This window comes from Elephas maximus, chromosome 7 (assembly GCF_024166365.1).
Source record: "Elephas maximus indicus isolate mEleMax1 chromosome 7, mEleMax1 primary haplotype, whole genome shotgun sequence".
NCBI lineage: Eukaryota > Metazoa > Chordata > Mammalia > Proboscidea > Elephantidae > Elephas > Elephas maximus.
The window spans coordinates 112,041,118-112,059,875 of NC_064825.1; the positions used below are offsets into that span (position 1 = coordinate 112,041,118).

General features: G+C 37.5%; 1 protein-coding gene across 1 annotated transcript; it reads right to left on the bottom strand.

Moving 5' to 3' along the window:
- Positions 1-1,082: 1,082 nt before the first annotated feature.
- LOC126079388 (olfactory receptor 4C16-like) lies at positions 1,083-2,015 on the bottom strand. The gene has a single exon (XM_049890378.1). It carries the CDS (start codon positions 2,013-2,015, stop codon positions 1,083-1,085), a length of 933 nt encoding a protein of 310 aa, XP_049746335.1.
- Between the last annotated feature and the right edge of the window lie 16,743 nt (positions 2,016-18,758).

Genomic DNA, 18,758 nt, shown 5'->3' on the forward strand with positions numbered 1-18,758 from the left:
ACTTGGGATGGGTTTTACCTTGAAATTCACAGATGTAAAAAATAAAAAAGAAAGTGATGTATATATGACACTATAGTTCATTGTAGAACCCGTAGTTCCTTATCTAGAAAAATAGAGACCAATTTTCCCAAGCTAAAGAAATGTTAAAGCTCTTGGTACATAAAATTGATACAAATTTAATAAGTTTAATATGCTTTGCTACAAAAAATCAGTATAGAATTCTCATATAAACAAAAATTTCTGTACAGATAAAAATACAAGTAAGGAATTAAATTGAAATTAGATTCTTAATGATTACGTAACTAGAAACTATGGCATCATATGGATAGTGACAAGAGTTGGTACCCATCCCCACTGCAGAAACATAGGTTTCCTATATACGTTTCAACTCCTCTACTCATGTTATTCTCTTCTCGGGACTTTATTGAAAATTCACTAAAATTTTCTATCTGTGACATAATATACTTCTGTTTCAAAGCCCAAAATTCCTTCTCTGGATTGTCACATACAGTTTTGAAAAGAGAAAATCTACCAGGATAAGAATTTAAGCATATAAAGGGCTAAATGTAATCATAATAAAAATGACAAACAAACAAAAAATCTATTGTCATCAAATTGAAACCCACTCATGGCAACCTCATGTGTTACTGAGGAGAATTTTTCTATAGGGCTTTTTGGCTGTAATCTTTACCGAGGTAAATCACCAGGCGTTTCATCTGTAGTGCTCCTGAGTGGATTCAAACTGTAAACCTTTAGATTAATAGTGGAGTGACACCAGAAATGAACATGAAGAAAGGCAGAAAAACATCAGATGAAAACCACAAGTGGTTCTAGTTACCCAAGAGAGGTAGAGGCAGTAGTAAAAAACCTAAAACAATTGCCTTACGTACTTAATTGTACCTGCTTTTGTCTCTTCCTTTACTTGAAATTGACTCAACAGTAGCCAGTGTATGTGTTTCATGAAGAAAGTAACACTTATTCTCTAAGATAAGTTTCTATGAAACCCACAATAAGAAAATAATATGCTTTGTTGAATTATGCTAAGTCAACGCAAACTATGAAGAAAGATTTGAAATTTCCATTTATCTTTGGTCTTCTGAGATCAGTTTCTTGCTCCATAGCTTCCTCATGGCATTTTTCACTGCTATATTTCTCAGCGTATAAATCAGAGGGTTAAGCAAAGGAGTTCCAATTGTATAAAACACAGTTATCATTTTATCCACAGGGAAGGTGGTTACAGGGCGTGTGTATATAAATATACCAGGAACAAGGAACAAGATGACTACGATGATATGAGAGATGCAGGTGGAAAGAGCCTTTTTCCTTCCTTCAGCACTGTGGTTTCTCAGAGAATACAAAATGACAACATAGGAGAACATTAGCAATACAAAACTCACTATACAAATGGCCCCACTATTGGACACCAGTAGCAGGTTGGTCACATAGGTGTCTGTACAGGCAAGTTCCAACAAGGGCTGCAAGTCACATAAATAGTGATCAATCACATTGGGACCACAGAAAGGTAAACTCAAAGTCAGAAAAATCTGAACTGAAGAATGCACACAAGCCCCTACCCAGGCTATAGCTACCAACACACTGCAGACCCGCTGGTTCATGATGCTCATGTAGTGCAGGGGTTTACAGATGGCCACATAGCGGTCAACGGCCATCAGGATAAGGATCAAGATCTCCATGCAGCCAAAGAAATGAAATGAAAAGATTTGGATAATGCACTCACTGAAAGAGATAGTGTTATTCTTTAGAAGGGCATCCACAATCATTCTAGGGGCTATGGAAGTGGAGAAGCAGGTATCAGATAAGGATAAGTAGAAGAGGAAAAAGTACATTGGACTCCCAAGTGCCCGACTGGTCTTGATGGTAACAATAATCAGTGAGTTACCCAACAATGTCCCTAAGTAGAAAAGCAAGAAAAGGATAAACACTATTTTCTTTTTAACAGGATCTTGTGTCAACCCAAGCAAAATAAACTCAGTCACATTATTATTCAGCAACATTTCATGAATGAGAAGAAGGTACATATGTGAAATGGTTTATCTGAAAAAAATAAACAATACAGGAATTAATGTATGGTGCTATGCAACAGAGTGAAATATTTTATGGAAATTAATTTGTGGTGCTATGCAATGCTATGGGATATTTTGAGCAAAAATAAATATTCCACATCAGGGACAAACTAGCTGTTTTTTCTTAATCAGTCTCGTCACCTCTTTGTTCCTCAATTTTTAATGACCTCTTCACAGGGTGATTTTAAATCTCAGATAAGCTTATGAAGGGTACTTTCCTAAATCACTCTTAAAATGCAGCTCTTTGTTAACTTTAACTTGTTTCTACGCTTATTAATTTGATTTACTTGATAACTAAAAAATCAGGATATATGATTTCAATGTATTATTTACTTAATATTTTTCACATTCAATAGACCTTGCGGCCCATGTTTTTCACGGTTGGTTTATCAGGCAGGATTTAGAATATATTTGTTTTCCTTTTTGAATTTAATGTTATAAATATAAAAAATATAAAGTCACACACTATTCATGTCCACATAAATAGAATCTTATTTCTACATATATTTATGTATTACATATTAGTGATGCATACTTATATAAATGTATATTACTTATAAATATATAATAAAGGAAGAAAAAAACATTGCCACCAAGTCAATTCTACTCATGGAGACCACATGTCTTACAGAGCAGAACTACTCTATTGGGTTTTTTTTTTAATGTAATTTTTACAGAAACAGATCACCGGGATTTTCTTGCATCTTGTTGGCGAGTGGGTTTGAATTGTGAATCTTTAGGTTACTAGTTGAGTGCAAACCATTTTCACTACTCCGGGACCAATAAATATATGACCCAGCCATTTACTGAACATTCGTTTAGATATATTCCAACTTGAAGAAGGGGGCAAGAAACATTTATTTACCCCATTGCTGTGGAGGCAGTTCTGAACATAGCAACCCTACAAACGCCAAGTTCTAAATAATCTGCTTTTACTTCAAACATCTTAATGATATTTAGCACTTGACATGTTGTAATAAGCATAAATGAAAATTCTTTGAAAATTTATAATGTCCAGGGGCAGTTCTACTCTATCCTATAGGGTCACTATTAGTCAGAATTGACTCGACAGCACTGGGTTTTTTTGGGTTTAGGTGCCCTGGTGGTACATGGTTAAAGGACACCTCTGCTAACAACCCGAATGTTCCTCAGAAGCAAGGATGGTGAGACTCCGTCTTATATAATTTGAGCATGTTGCCAGGAGGGATCAGTCACTGCAGAAGAATATCATGTTTGGTAAAGTACAGGGTCAGCAGAAAAGAGGAAGACCCTCAATGAGATGGATTGACACAGTGGCTACAACAGTGGGTTCAAGCATAACAACAATTGTAAATATGGCACAAGACCGGACAGTGTTTTCTTCTGTGGCACACAGGGTTGCTATGAGTTGGAACTGACTCGATCACACCTTACAACAACACCTAACCAAAAGATTGGTGGTTCAAACCCACCAACCACTCCATGGGCGAAAGATGTGGCAGTCTGTTTCCATAAGGCTTAGAGCCTTGGATGCCCTATGGGACAGTTCTACTCTGTGCTACAGTGTCACTATGAGTTGGAATTGACTCGACAGCAGTGAGTTTGGAATAAGGTATCTCAAATATCTTCTTTCTATTTTTTTCTTCTCATTTCTGAAAATCTGAAAAGTACCTCTTAGAGCACTCAAAGTCCCTGAGGTTACATTTCCAGTTTAAAAGAGAGAAGATGATTGTTTAATAGTTCATGCTTCACAATTCAGGTTTTTTGATTAAACACTTTACAGCTGGGCAGTAGGGGTAGGGGTTGTCACCAGGCAGTTAGTATATGATCAGACAGTCTATAAACACAGGCATAAATACAGGAACATTTATTCTATGTTTAAGTTCATATTAATATTAATGTGAAATAATGCATTTTTCAGTATCTGATGTTAGGAATTTGAATCACTATCTGAAAAAAAAAACTATCTCATTATTCAAAAAACTATATATTCCAGATCACTGAAAGATAAAATGTATCAAACCAAACTAGAATATAATATTGAAAACAATATTTTAGGGTGACAAATTCATAAAGAAAAATTGTGATGCATTAAAACTTCTGTATAACAAAACTCAATATGAACAAAGAGTTTTTAAAAGTGGTAGAATGGGATTAAATATTTATAACTCCTACAAGGCAATATGATAAAGATTTGTAACCCAATTTTAAGGAGCGTTGCAGGCGCACTGGTTAAGTCCTAGGCTGCTAACCTAATGGTTGGTGGTTCAAACCCACCAATGGCTCTGCAGAGAAAAGACCTCGGGATCTGCTCCCAGAAAGATTTCAGCCTAAGAAACCCAATAGAGCAGTTCTACTGTCACAAAGGGTCACAATGAGTCAAAATTGAATCGACAGCTTACAACTACAACAACCACCACACAGTTTTACGAACAAGCAAAATATTTGAATAAGCAATATACACAAGAACATTCTAACTGGCCGATGAACACATATGAAGATACTCAACCTCATTAAAATCAGGGAAATACCAATCAAACAACAATGAAATACTCGTAAGTTTTGTAAAAAGCAGACCATATCAAATTTTGATTTAGGAAATCAGCATGAGATCTAGTGAAATACCCCCACAAAGCATTCAAAAGGATATACATTGCAACCTTGCTAAAAATTGGGAAAACAGGAAATGATCAAAAAACTTAACAGTAAGAGTGTGTAGATAACGTGACATATGTCCTTACTATTGAAAATTAGGGAGAAGTTTAAATATTGGAGTTATATGAGCTTCTAACATGGATAAATCACTGAGATATATTGATGACTTTAAAAATTAATAAACTGCAGAAAAATTTCCACAGTATGATAACTTGCATGTTGAAAAAAAAAAAAAAAACTATAACTTGCATGTTGAAAAAAAAAAAACTATATAGTTTCTATGCGTACTGGTGCCTTATAAATGCATTGAAAAAGATATGGAAAGAAATCTTTACCTCTGGGGAAGAAAGGGAGTAATGGCCAAAGGGAATTTTAGTGGTATAAATATTGTGATTCCTCCACTAGCAGATTATATTACAATATTGTGTAATTAAAGTTAATTAAAAGTTCATTAATTTTAATATGGTTTAAGGGTGATGCATTATATGGGGAATGAAATTACACAAAATAAAACAGAAGCCACAATCCAGTAGTAGAATTCAGTGAACTTTTACATAACATGTCCTTTCTTAGTTATTATATTGCTTCCTCTCTTCCTTTAGTAAATGTATATACAGATGCTATTCTCTACCCATTACATTCCATGAACTTTCCCTATTTGAATTTCAGGTTCACATAAAATGTAAATATAACTAGTCAGGCACATTTCTGTCCCCTATTCCTCTACAGGGAGATATTTGACATAAAGAAACTGGTATTTCGTTCTGTTATACACAGGGTGGTTATGAGTAGAAATGGGCTTCACACCACCTAACAGCAACCAAAACAACCACATAGGTAGGTAACCCATTGCCGTCGAGTCGATTCCGACTCATAGCGACCCTATAGGACAGAGTAGAACTGCCCCATAGAGTTTCCAGGGAGCTCCTGGCAGATTTGAACTGCCGGCCCTTTGGTTAGCAGCCATAGCACTTAACCACTACGCCACCAGGGGTTCCGGTAGGTAGACAGTTAAATACTATTATGATCACTTTATGGGCATCTATTTTCTCATCCGTAAAAGCGGAAGTACGGTCTTCGTGAAATCTTCCAGCTGCTAAGAAGTAATTTTTATTAATCAAGGGCTATGCTACATCAATTATTAATTAATCAAAATTATCAATTAATACTTTCATAATTCCCTTATGATTTTTACGCTTATTGCGTTAAATATTGAATCATTTGATACTGTTTTCAAATATACAGAGCTTTTTAGCATTGCTATTATATCTGAAGTAGAGTAAAAAGCGTTCCACAGTTTCTCTTAGCCTCTTGTCCCAGCATCAAATAGCCCCAAGTTAGGAGCCAGGATTTCAAGATAGAATTCCCATGGTCAATTTTCCAATAGAATCGGTCGGCTTACTTTGACTTCTAAACTAATAAACATTCTAAACTGTGAGAAAAACTAGAAGAATCTAAAGATTGTAAAATATACTTAACAACCAGGTATATATTCCAAATATTCATAGTAAAATATTATTTTAAGAGTAGATTCTATGGATATTCAAAGAGACAGCTTTAAATAGATTCAGGTATGCAAAAAAAAAAAAAAAGGAAAGGAGAAGAGAAGAGGAGGAGTGAAGAAAAGGAAAGGGAATGGAAGCAAAAGAAAGGAAAGGAGCTCACATATATGTTATCTCTCAATTCCAATCAGTATCTGGAGGAATGTTCTTGAGTTTCTGAACTCATGGCAGCATACAGGAAAAACACCAATTTGCTATCAAAATAATAAATACATCTCTTTAAAAAAAAAGTGAAAAAATCTTCAAGCTTGATATCTGGATGTGGAATTATAATAAGTATGTCAAAACAGTAACTTTATGTTTAGTCATAATGAGCATAAAAACTATGCTACAAAACTGCAGGGAACTATGAGAAGCAGCTGAGCCTTTTGATCTCACTTTCTTTGCTCCAAAACAGCAGTGAACAGCTACAGCCAGTTCTCTAAGTGCATGGGGTCTGGGGACTCCTGGAGGAGCTGCTGTGCTGAAAGCGTTAGGAGCAGCATTTAAAGGTACTTGAGGAAGCTGAGTGCAATCCTACCTGTATTCCCTATGGTAGGTCTTGGACAAGACTAGGAAAAATAAACATTGTTTGTTGTTGTTATTGTTGTTATTTAACTGCTTTATTCTCTTAGCTTTAAATGTGCTTTTTAAAATTCTTTTAAATTGTATCAAATATATAATGTCAAGTAATTACTATAGGTTTTAAGACAAATGACCGAAAAATTAAAAAAAAAAAAAAAAAGCCTTATTTCATTCAGTGCAGGGAATAAACCCTAATGCATTTACTAAATTTATGAAGAGTCTTTCTCAGCCTAAATTACCAAGGCTAATAGTTTATTTGTATTGCATTTATTCTGCTGTTTTAATGCAAATAAGGTCAAACTTAAATATACTTCTTTTCCTTTTTTTTTAATTATTGTTATAGACATACTGTTTGGTGTAAGGGTAGACCTTTGTGCCTGAGCAGTAGAATTCTCACCTTCCACGTGGGCGATACTGGTTTGATTTCTGGCCAACGCACCTCATGGACAGCCACCACTTATTTTTCAGTGGAGGCTTGTATATTGCTGTGATACTGAACAGATTTCAGGGAATCATTCAGATTAATACGGACTAGGAAGAAAGTTCCAGTGATCGACTTCTGAATATCAGCCAGTGGAACCCAGTGGATCACAACGATCCAATCTGTAAGCCCTCACAGGGATGGTGCAGGATCAGACAGCATCCCACCCATCATGTGTATGGGTTTCCTGGATGGCAGCTCGCAGCAACAAATTGAGTGATATATGTCACAGTATAATAGCATCCATTTTAGGGAAAACATATAAATTTAAGGTGGAAGGAAAATTTTGAAATATTTTTCTCAAACCCAAAGGCTAAGTTTTTTTAATATGGAATATTCCAATTCTGAGAGGTATCAACTCAATAGAAGAAAATTGTTGAGATTTTGGGAAAAGAATATTGAAAACTCAATGGGAACAAATTGATGTTAGCAAACATGACATGACTAGGTAAATTTTTTGATTTTTGTTGTTATTTTGTTGTTAGGCACCTTCAAGTCAGATCTGACTCACAGAGATTCTGTGTACAGCAGAAGAAAACACTGCCCGCTCCTGCGCCATGGTCACAGTCTTGTTATGTCTGAGCCCGTTGTTGTAGCCACTGTCAATCCAACTCATTGAGAGTCTTCTTCTTTTTCTCTAATACCTGCTGTACCTAAGGGGATGTTTTTCTCCAGAAACTTGTCCCTCCTGATGACATATCCGAATTGTATGATATGTAGTCTCATCAACCTTCCTTTCTAAGGAGCATTGTGGTTGTGCTGTTTCCAAGACAGGTTTTTTCATTCTTCTGGCAGTCCATGGCATATTTAATATTTTTGCCAATGCCACAATTGAAAGGAATCAAATCTTCTTCAGTCTTCCTTATTCATTGTCCAGCTTTCGCAAGCATTAGAGGTGATTGAAAACAATATGGCTTGGATCAGGCACACCTTAGGCCTTAAAGTGACGTCTTTGCTTTTTAACTCTTTAAAGAGGTTTTTTTGCAGCAGATTTCCTCAATGCAATGTGTCTTTTGATTTCTTGTCTGCTGCTTCCTTGGGTCTTCTTTGTGTATGAAAGTAAAACAAAATCCTTGACAACTTCAACAATTTCTCTGTTTTTTATGATATTGTTTATTGGCCCAGTTGTGGGCATTTTTCTTTTCTTGATGTTGATGCATAATCCATACTGAAGGCTGTAGTCTTTGATCTTCATCAGTAAGTGGTTCAAGTCCTCTTCACTTTCAGCAAGCAAGGTTGTGTCATCTGCATAATGTGCAGATTGCTAATGAAACTTCCTCTAGTCCTGATGTTCTGTTCTTCTTTGTATAGCCCAGCTTCTAGGATAATCTGCTCAGCATTCAGATTGGATAAGAATGGTGAAAGGATACAATCCTGACCACACAAGTTTCCTGGCTTCAAACCCGGCACAAAAAACAAACAAACAAACAAAAAAAAAAAACCACTGCCCTCAAGTCAATTCTGACTCATAGCCACCCCATAAGACAGTAGAACTGCCCCATAAAATTTCCAAGGAGTGCCTGGTGGATTTGAACTGCCGACCTCTTGGTTAGCAGCCGTACTACTTAACCACTACACCACCAGGGTTTCCCTTTTTCTGTTCCAACTGCCTCTTGCTCTATGTACAGATTCCCTGTGAGCTTAACTGTTCTGGAAATTCCATTCTTTGTAATGTTATCCATAAATGGCTATGATCCACACAGCTGAATGCCTTTGCGCAGTCAGTAAAAGACAGGTAAGCCTCTTTTTGGTATTCTCTGTTTTTACCCAGGATCCATTTGACATAAGCAATGATAGTCCTTGTTCACGTCCTCTTCTGCATCTGGCTTGAATTTTGGGCAATTCCCTGTGCATGTACTCTGGCAATCGCTTTTGAATGATCTTCAGCAACATTTAACTTGTGTGGGAGTGGCTCAACGGTTAAGAGCTAAGGCTGCTAACCAAAAGGTCAGCAGTTTGAATCCACCAGCCACTCCTTGGGAGCTCCATGGGGCAGCTCTACTCTGTCCTATAGGGTCCCTATGTGTCAAATTTGGCTAGACAGCAATGGGTTTTGGTAATATTAATGATATTGATCCATCATTTCCACATTTCGTTGAATCACCTTTCTTTGGAATAGGGAAAAATGTGGATTTCTTCCAGTCTGTTTGCCAGGCAGCTGGCTTCCAAATTTCTTGGCATAGATGTGTGAGCGCTTCCGGTGCCATATCCATTTGTTGAGCATATCAGTTGGCACTCCTTCATTCCTGGATCCTTCTTTTTCTCCAGTGTTTTCAATGTAGCTTAAATTTCTTCCTTCAGTACAATTGGTTCTTGATCATATGCTACCTCATGAAATGTTTCAAAGTCGACCAACTCTTTTTTGGTACAGTGATTATAAGTATTCTTCCATCTCCATTTGATGCTTCCTGTGATGTTCAGTATATAGATTCCATTAATACTGCAATTCAAGAACTGAATTTTTTCTTCAGTTCCTTCAGCTTGAGAAATACCAAATGTGTTCCTCCCTTTTGATTTTCTATCTCCAGGTCTTTACACACATCATTATAATACTTTACTTTTTCTCCTGTTCCCCTTTGAAAGCTTCTTTTCAAGTCTTTAACTTCTCTACATTCAGGAGCAGTTTTCAGAACCTCTTCAGACATCCATTTTGGTCTTTTCTTAATTTCCTGTCTTTTAATGACCTCTGATTTCTTCATGTATGATGTACTTGATGTCATTCCACAACTCGTTTGGCCTTTGGTCATTAGCGTTCAATACCTCAATTCTATTCCAGAGATGATCGCTAAATTCGTTTGGAATATCCTCAAGGTCATACTTTGGCTCTCATGGAATAGTTCTAAATTCCTTCAGCTTCAACTTGAACTTGCATATGAGCACGTTATGGTCTGTCCCAAAGCCATCCCCTGGCCTCGTTGTGATTGATGATATTGGGCTTTTCCATCATCTCTTTCCACAGATGTATTCGATTTTATCCCTGTGTATTCCATCTGGCAAGGTCCATATGTATAGTTGCTTTTTATCTTGGTGAAAAACTGTTTTCGCAATGAAGAAGGTATTAGTCTTGCAAAATTCTATCATGCGATCTCCAGCATTGTTTCTATCACCAAGGCCGTATTTTCCAACTACAAACCAATCCTTCTTTATTTCCAGCTTTTTCATTTTAATCACCAATAATTATGAATACATCTTGATTGCATGTTTCATCAATTTCAGATTGCAGAATTTGATAAAAATATCCAATTTCTTCATTTTAGGCATTAGTGGTTGTTGCATAAATTTGAAGAAAATACATATTAATTGATCTTCCTTGTGGGGATGTGGATATTATCCTATGACTGACACGGGTGTACTTCAGGATGTGTTTTGAAATGTTCTTTTTTAATTTTTTTTTTTTTTACTTTTCTTGTACTTTAGGTGAAGGTTTACAGAACAAACTAGTTTCTTATTAAACTGTTAGTACACATACTGTTTCATGACATTGATTAACAACCCTACTACATGTCAACACTCTCCCTTCCCAAACTTGAGTTCCCTTTTACCAGCTTTCCTGTCCCCTTCGGCCTTTTAGTCCTTGCCCCAGGGTTGGTGTGTCCCTTTGGTCTTGTTTTGTTTTATGGGCCTGTCCAATCTTTGGTTGAAGGGAAAACCTCAGGAGTGGCTTCATTACTGAGCTGAAAGGGTGTCCAGGGGCCATATTCTCAGGGATTCTCTAGTCTCTGTCAGGCCAGCAAATCTGGTCTTTCTGTTTAGCTACAGTTGTGTTCTACATTTATCTCCAGCTCTGTCCTGGACCTTCTCTCATAACCCCTGTCAGAACAGTCAGAACTGGTAGAAAGGCACCATCTAGTTGTACTGGACTCAGTCTGGTGGAGACTGTCATAGATGTGGTTCATTGGTCCTTTGGGCCAATCTTTCCCTTGTGTCTTTAGTTTTCTTTCATTCTTCCTTGCTCTAGAAAAGGTGAGACCACTGGCTCACAGGCTTTCAAGGCCCCAGGAACTACTCACCAAAGTAGAATGTAGAACATTTTCTTTATAAATTATATCATGCCAGTTGAACTAGATGTTCCCCAAGACCATAGTCCCCACAGCCCTCAGCCCCGTAATTTGGTCCCTTAGGGAGATTGGGTGTGTCTGTGGAGCTTCCATGACCTTGTCTTGCACAAGCTCTGCTGGCTTTGCCAGTACTGTGTACTGACTTACCCCCGGCCAAAGTTTCTATTTCTGTATTGTGTATTCAGTGTTTTTCAATCCCCACCCCACCCCTCCATCGTAAACATCAAAGATTATTTCTTTTTGTGTGTAAAAGTTTTCACAGTAATGTTCTCATACAATATTTGTCTTTCTGTGGTTGATTTATTTCACTAAGCATAATGCCCTCCAGATTCATCCATGTTATGAGATGCTTCACAGATTCTTTGGTTTTCTTTATCATCTAATACTCCACTGTGTGTATGTACCACAGTTTGTTTATCCATTCATCTGTGGATAGACATCTATGTCATTTCCATCTTTTTGCTATAGTGAACAATTCTGCAGTGAACATGGGTGTGCATATATCTATTCGTTTGTCAACTGTTATTTCTCTATGATATGTTCCTATAAGTGAGGTTTCTGGATCATATGGTATTTCTGTTTCTAACTTTCTAAGGAACTGCCATATCATTTTCCAAAATGGTTGTATCATTTTGCATCCCACCAGCAGTGTATAAGATTTCTGATCTCCGAGCAGCCTCTCCAACATTTGTTATTTCCTGTTTTTTTTTTTTTTTTATAATAACTTTTATTAAGCTTCAAGTGAACGTTTACAAATCCAATCAGTCTGTCACATATAAGTTTACATACATCTCACTCCCTACTCCCACTTACTCTCCCCGTCTTGAGTCAGCCCTTTCAGTCTCTCCTTTCTTGACAATTTTGCCGGCTTCCCTCTCTCTCTATCCTCCCATCCCCCCTCCAGACAAGAGTTGCCAACACAATCTCAAGTGTACACCTGATATAATTAGCTCACTCTTCATCAGCGTCTCTCTCCCACCCGCTGACCAGTCCCTTTCATGTCTGATGAGTTGTCTTCAGGGATGGTTCCTGTCCTGTGTCAACAGAAGGTCTGGAGAGCATGACCGCCGGGATTCCTCCAGTCTCAGTCAGACCATTAAGTTTGGTCTTCTTATGAGAATTTGGGGTCTGCATCCCACTGCTCTCCTGCTCCCTCAGGGGTCCTCTGCTGAGCTCCCTGTCAGGGCAGTCATCGATTGTGGCCGGGCACCAACTAGTTCTTCTGGTCTCAGGATGATGTAGGTCTCTGGTTCATGTGGCCCTTTCTGTCTCTTGGGCTCTTAGTTGTCATGTGGGCTTGGTGTTCTTCATTTTCCTTTGCTCCAGGTGGGTTGAGACCAATTGCTGCATCTTAGATGGCTGCTTGTTAGCATTTAAGACCCCAGACGCCACATTTCAAAGTGGGATGCAGAATGATTTCATAATAGAATTATTTTGCCAATTGACTTAGAAGTCCCCGCAAACCATGTTCCCCAGACCCCCGCGCTTGCTCCGCTGAGCTTTGAAGCATTCATTTTATCCCGGAAACTTCTTTGCTTTTGGTCCAGTCCAATTGAGCTGACCTTCCATGTATTGAGTGTTGTCTTTCCCTTCACCTAAAGCAGTTCTTATCTACTGATTAATCAATAAAAAACCCTCTCCCACCCTCCCTCCCTCCCCCCCTCGTAACCACAAAAGTATGTGTTCTTCTCAGGTTTACTATTTCTCAAGATCTTATAATAGTGGTCTTATACAGTATTTGTCCTTTTGCCTCTGACTCATTTCGCTCAGCATAATGCCTTCCAGGTTCCTCCATGTTATGAAATGTTTCAGAGATTCGTCACTGTTCTTTATCGATGCGTAGTATTCCATTGTGTGAATATACCACAATTTATTTACCCATTCATCCGTTGATGGACACCTTGGTTGCTTCCAACTTTTTGCTATTGTAAACAGAGCTGCAATAAACATGGGTGTGCATATATCTGTTTGTATGAAGGCTCTTGTATCTCTAGGGTATATTCCGAGGAGTGGGATTTCTGGGTTGTATGGTAGTTCTATTTCTAACTGTTTAAGATAACGCCAGATAGATTTCCAAAGTGGTTGTACCATTTTACATTCCCACCAGCAGTGTATGAGAGTTCCAATCTCTCCACAGCCTCTCCAACATTTATTCTTTTGTGTTTTTTGGATTAATGCCAGCCTTGCTGGTGTGAGATGGAAACTCATCGTAGTTTTAATTTGCATTTCTCTAATGGCTAATGATCGAGAGCATTTTCTCATGTATCTGTTGGCTGCCTGAATATCTTCTTTAGAGAAATGTGTGTTCATATCCTTTGCCCACTTCTTGATTGGGTTGTTTGTCTTTTTGTGGTTGAGTTTTGACAGAATCATGTTGATTTTAGAGATCAGGCGCTGGTCGGAGATGTCATAGCTGAAAATTCTTTCCCAATCTGTAGGTGGTCTTTTTACTCTTTTGGTGAAGTCTTTAGATGAGCATAGGTGTTTGATTTTTAGGAGCTCCCAGTTATCGGGTTTCTCTTCATCATTTTTGGTAATGTTTTGTATTCTGTTTATACCTTGTATTAGGGCTCCTAGGGTTGTCCCAATTTTTTCTTCCATGATCTTTATCGTTTTAGTCTTTATGTTTAGGTCTTTGATCCACTTGGAGTTAGTTTTTGTGCATGGTGTGAGGTATGGGTCCTGTTTCATTTTTTTGCAAATGGATATCCAGTTATGCCAGCACCATTTGTTAAAAAGGCTGTCTTTTCCCCAGTTAATTGACACTGGTCCTTTGTCAAATATCAGCTGCTCATACGTGGATGGATCTATGTCTGGGTTCTCAATTCTGTTCCATTGGTCTATGTGTCTGTTGTTGTACCAATACCAGGCTGTTTTGACTACTGTGGCTGTATAATAGGTTCTGAAGTCAGGTAAGGTGAGGCCTCCCACTTTCTTCTTCTTTTTCAGTAGTGCTTTGCTTATCCGGGGCTTCTTTCCCTTCCATATGAAATTGGTGATTTGTTTCTCTATCCCCTTAAAATATGACATTGGAATTTGGATCGGAAGTGCGTTAAATGTATAGATGGCTTTTGGTAGAATAGATATTTTTACTATGTTAAGTCTTCCTATCCATGAGCAAGGTATGTTTTTCCACTTAAGTATGTCCTTTTGAATTTCTTGTAGTAGAGCTTTGTAGTTTTCTTTGTATAGGTCTTTTACATCCTTGGTAAGATTTATTCCTAAGTATCTTATCTTCTTGGGGGCTACCGTGAATGGTATTGATTTGGTTATTTCCTCTTCGGTGTTCTTTTTGTTGATGTAGAGGAATCCAAGTGATTTTTGTATGTTTATTTTATAACCTGAGACTCTGCCAAACTCTTCTATTAGTTTCAGTAGTTTTCTGGAGGATTCCTTAGGGTTTTCTGTGTATATAATCATGTCATCTGCAAATAGTGATAACTTTACTTCTTCCTTGCCAATCCGGATACCTTTTATTTCTTTGTCTAGCCTGATTGCCCTGGCTAAGACTTCCAACACGATGTTGAATAAGAGCGGTGATAAAGGGCATCCTTGTCTGGTTCCCGTTCTCAAGGGAAATGCTTTCAGGTTCTCTCCATTTAGAGTGATATTGGCTGTTGGCTTTGCATAGATGCCCTTTATTATGTTGAGGATTTTTCCTTCAATTCCTATTTTGGTAAGAGTTTTTATCATGAATGGGTGTTGGACTTTGTCAAATGCCTTTTCTGCATCAATTGATAAGATCATGTGGTTTTTGTCTTTTGTTTTATTTATGTGATGGATTACATTAATGGTTTTTCTGATATTAAACCAGCCTTGCATACCTGGTATAAATCCCACTTGATCAGGGTGAATTATTTTTTTGATGTGTTGTTGGATTCTATTGGCTAGAATTTTGTTGAGGATTTTTGCATCAATGTTCATGAGGGATATAGGTCTATAATTTTCTTTTTTTGTAATGTCTTTACCTGGTTTTGGTATCAGGGAGATGGTGGCTTCATAGAATGAGTTGGGTAGTATTCCGTCATTTTCTATGCTTTGGAATACCTTTAGTAGTAGTGGTGTTAACTCTTCTCTGAAAATTTGGTAGAACTCTGCAGTGAAGCCGTCCGGGCCAGGACTTTTTTTTGTTGGGAGTTTTTTGATTACCGTTTCAATCTCTTTTTTTGTTATGGGTCTATTTAGTTGTTCTACTTCTGAATGTGTTAGTTTAGGTAGGTAGTGTTTTTCCAGGAATTCATCCATTTCTTCTAGGTTTTCAAATTTGTTAGAGTACAATTTTTCATAATAATCTGAAATGATTCTTTTAATTTCATTTGGTTCTGTTGTGATGTGGTCCTTCTCATTTCTTCTTCGGGTTATTTGTTTCCTTTCCTGTATTTCTTTACTCAGTCTAGCCAATGGTTTATCAATTTTGTTAATTTTTTCAAAGAACCAGCTTTTGGCTTTGTTAATTCTTTCGATTGTTTTTCTGTTCTCTAATTCATTTAGTTCAGCTCTAATTTTTATTATTTGTTTTCTTCTGGTGCCTGATGGATTCTTTTGTTGCTCACTTTCTATTTGTTCAAGTTGTAGGGACAGTTCTCTGACTTTGGCTCTTTCTTCTTTTTGTATGTGTGCATTTATTGATATAAATTGGCCTCTGAGCACTGCTTTTGCTGTGTCCCAGAGGTTTTGATAGGAAGTATTTTCATTCTCGTTGCTTTCTATGAATTTCCTTATTCCCTCCTTGATGTCTTCTATAACCCAGTCTTTTTTCAGGAGGGTATTGTTCATTTTCCAAGTATTTGATTTCTTTTCCCTCGTTTTTCTGTTATTGATCTCTAGTTTTATTGCCTTGTGGTCTGAGAAGATGCTTTGTAATATTTCGATGTTTTGGACTCTGCAAAGGTTTGTTTTATGACCTAATATGTGGTCTATTCTAGAGAATGTTCCATGTGTGCTAGAAAAAAAAGTATATTTTGCAGCAGTTGGGTGGAGAGTTCTGTATAAGTCAATGAGGTCAAGTTGGTTGATTGTTGTAATTAGATCTTCCGTGTCTCTGTTGAGCTTCTTACTGGATGTCCTGTCCTTCTCCGAAAGTGGTGTGTTGAAGTCTCCTACTATAATTGTGGAGGTATCTATCTCGCTTTTCAGTTCTGTTAAAATTTGATTTATATATCTTGCAGCCCTGTCATTGGGTGCGTAAATATTTAATATGGTTATGTCTTCCTGATCAATTGTCCCTTTTATCATTATATAGTGTCCTTCTTTATCCTTTGTGGTGGATTTAAGTCTAAAGTCTATTTTGTCAGAAATTAATATTGCTACTCCTCTTCTTTTTTGCTTATTGTTTGCTTGATATACTTTTTTCCATCCTTTGAGTTTTAGTTTGTTTGTGTCTCTAAGTCTAAGGTGTGTCTCTTGTAGGCAGCATATAGATGGATCGTGTTTCTTTATCCAGTCTGTGACTCTCTGTCTCTTTATTGGTGCATTTAGTCCATTTACATTCAGGGTAATTATAGATAAATAAGTTTTTAGTGCTGTCATTTTGATGCCTTTTTATGTGTGTTGTTGACAATTTCATTTTTCCACATACTTTTTTGTGCTGAGGCGTTTTTCTTAGTAAATTGTGAGATCCTCACTTTCATAGTGTTTGACTTTATGTTAGTTGAGTCGTTACGTTTTTCTTGGTTTTTGTCTTGAGTTATAGAGTTGTTATACCTTTTTGTGGTTACCTCATTATATACCCCTATTTTTCTAAGTAAAAACCTAACTTGTATTGTTCTATATCGCCTTGTATCACTCTCCCTACGGCAGTTCAATGCCTACTGTATTTAGTCCCTCTTTTTGATTATTGTGATCTTTTACCTATTGACTTCCATGATTCCCTGTTATGTGTATTTTTTTTTTTTAATTAATCTTAATTTGTTTGTTTTTGTGATTTCCCTATTTGAGTTGATATCAGGACGTTCTGTTTTGTGACCTTGTGTTGTGCTGATATCTGATATTATTGGTTCTCTGACCAAACAATATCCTTTAGTATTTCTTGTAGCTTTGGTTTGGTTTTTGCAAATTCTCTAAACTTGTGTTTGTCTGTAAATATCTTAATTTCGCCTTCATAATTCAGAGAGAGTTTTGCTGGATATATGATCCTTGGTTGGCAGTTTTTCTCCTTCAGTGTTCTGTATATGTGGTCCCATTCCCTTCTTGCCTGCATGGTTTCTGCTGAGTAGTCAGAACATATTCTTACTGATTCTCCCTTGAAGGAAACCTTTCTTTTCTCCCTGGCTGCTTTTAAAATTTTCTGTTTATCTTTGGTTTTGGTGAGTTTGATGATAATATGTCTTGGTGTTTTTCTTTTTGTATCAATCTTAAATGGGGTTCGATGAGCATCTTGGATAGATATCCTTTCGTCTTTCATGATGTCAGGGAAGTTTTCTGTCAGAAGTTCTTCAACTATTTTCTCTGTGTTTTCTGTCCCCCCTCCCTGTTCTGGGACTCCAATCACCCGCAGGTTATCCTTCTTGATAGAGTCCCACATAATTCTTAGGGTTTCTTCATTTTTTTTAATTCTTTTATCTGATTTTTTTTCAGCTATGTTGGTGTTGATTCCCTGGTCCTCCAGATGTCCCAGTCTGCATTCTAATTGCTCGAGTCTGCTCCTCTGACTTCCTAGTGTGTTGTCTAATTCTGTTATTTTATTGTTAATCTTTTGGATTTCTACATGTTGTCTCTCTATGGATTCTTGCAACTTATTAATTTTTCCAGTATGTTCTTGAATAATCTTTTTGAGTTCTTCAACAGTTTTATCAGTGTGTTCCTTGGCTTTTTCTGCAGATATCCTAATTTCATTTGTGAGATCATTAAGCATTCTGTAAATTAGTTTTTTATATTCTGTATCTGATAATTCCAAAATTGTATCTTCATTTGGGAAAGATTTTGATTCTTTTGTTTGGGGGGTTGGAGAAGCTGTCACGGTCTGGTTCTTTAAGTGGTTTGATATGGATTGTTGTCTCCGAGCCATCACTGGGAAACTAGTTTTTCCAGAAAATCCGCTAAAAAAAAAAAACAGCAGTCAGATCCCTATCAGAGTTCTCCCTCTGGCTCAGGCTATTCAGATGTTAATGAAGCCGCCTGGGGAGGGTGGGGGAGGGAACAGAGAGATAGGAGAGTAGCACCTCAGAATATAGCCAGAGTTGCTTGTCTTGCTTGGAATGACTATTATATCTGAGATTCCCGCGGGCGCGTCGCCTATGTGTGCTGGCTGTGTGGAGATTGCCCCCAGGGGTCTGGCCCGCTGGAGTCACGGTCAGATCCTCCGCTTCCAGCCCCACGCCCAGCGTCAAGGCTCCCCTACTGGGACGGTGCACTCTCGACTCCAAAATCAGTCGCT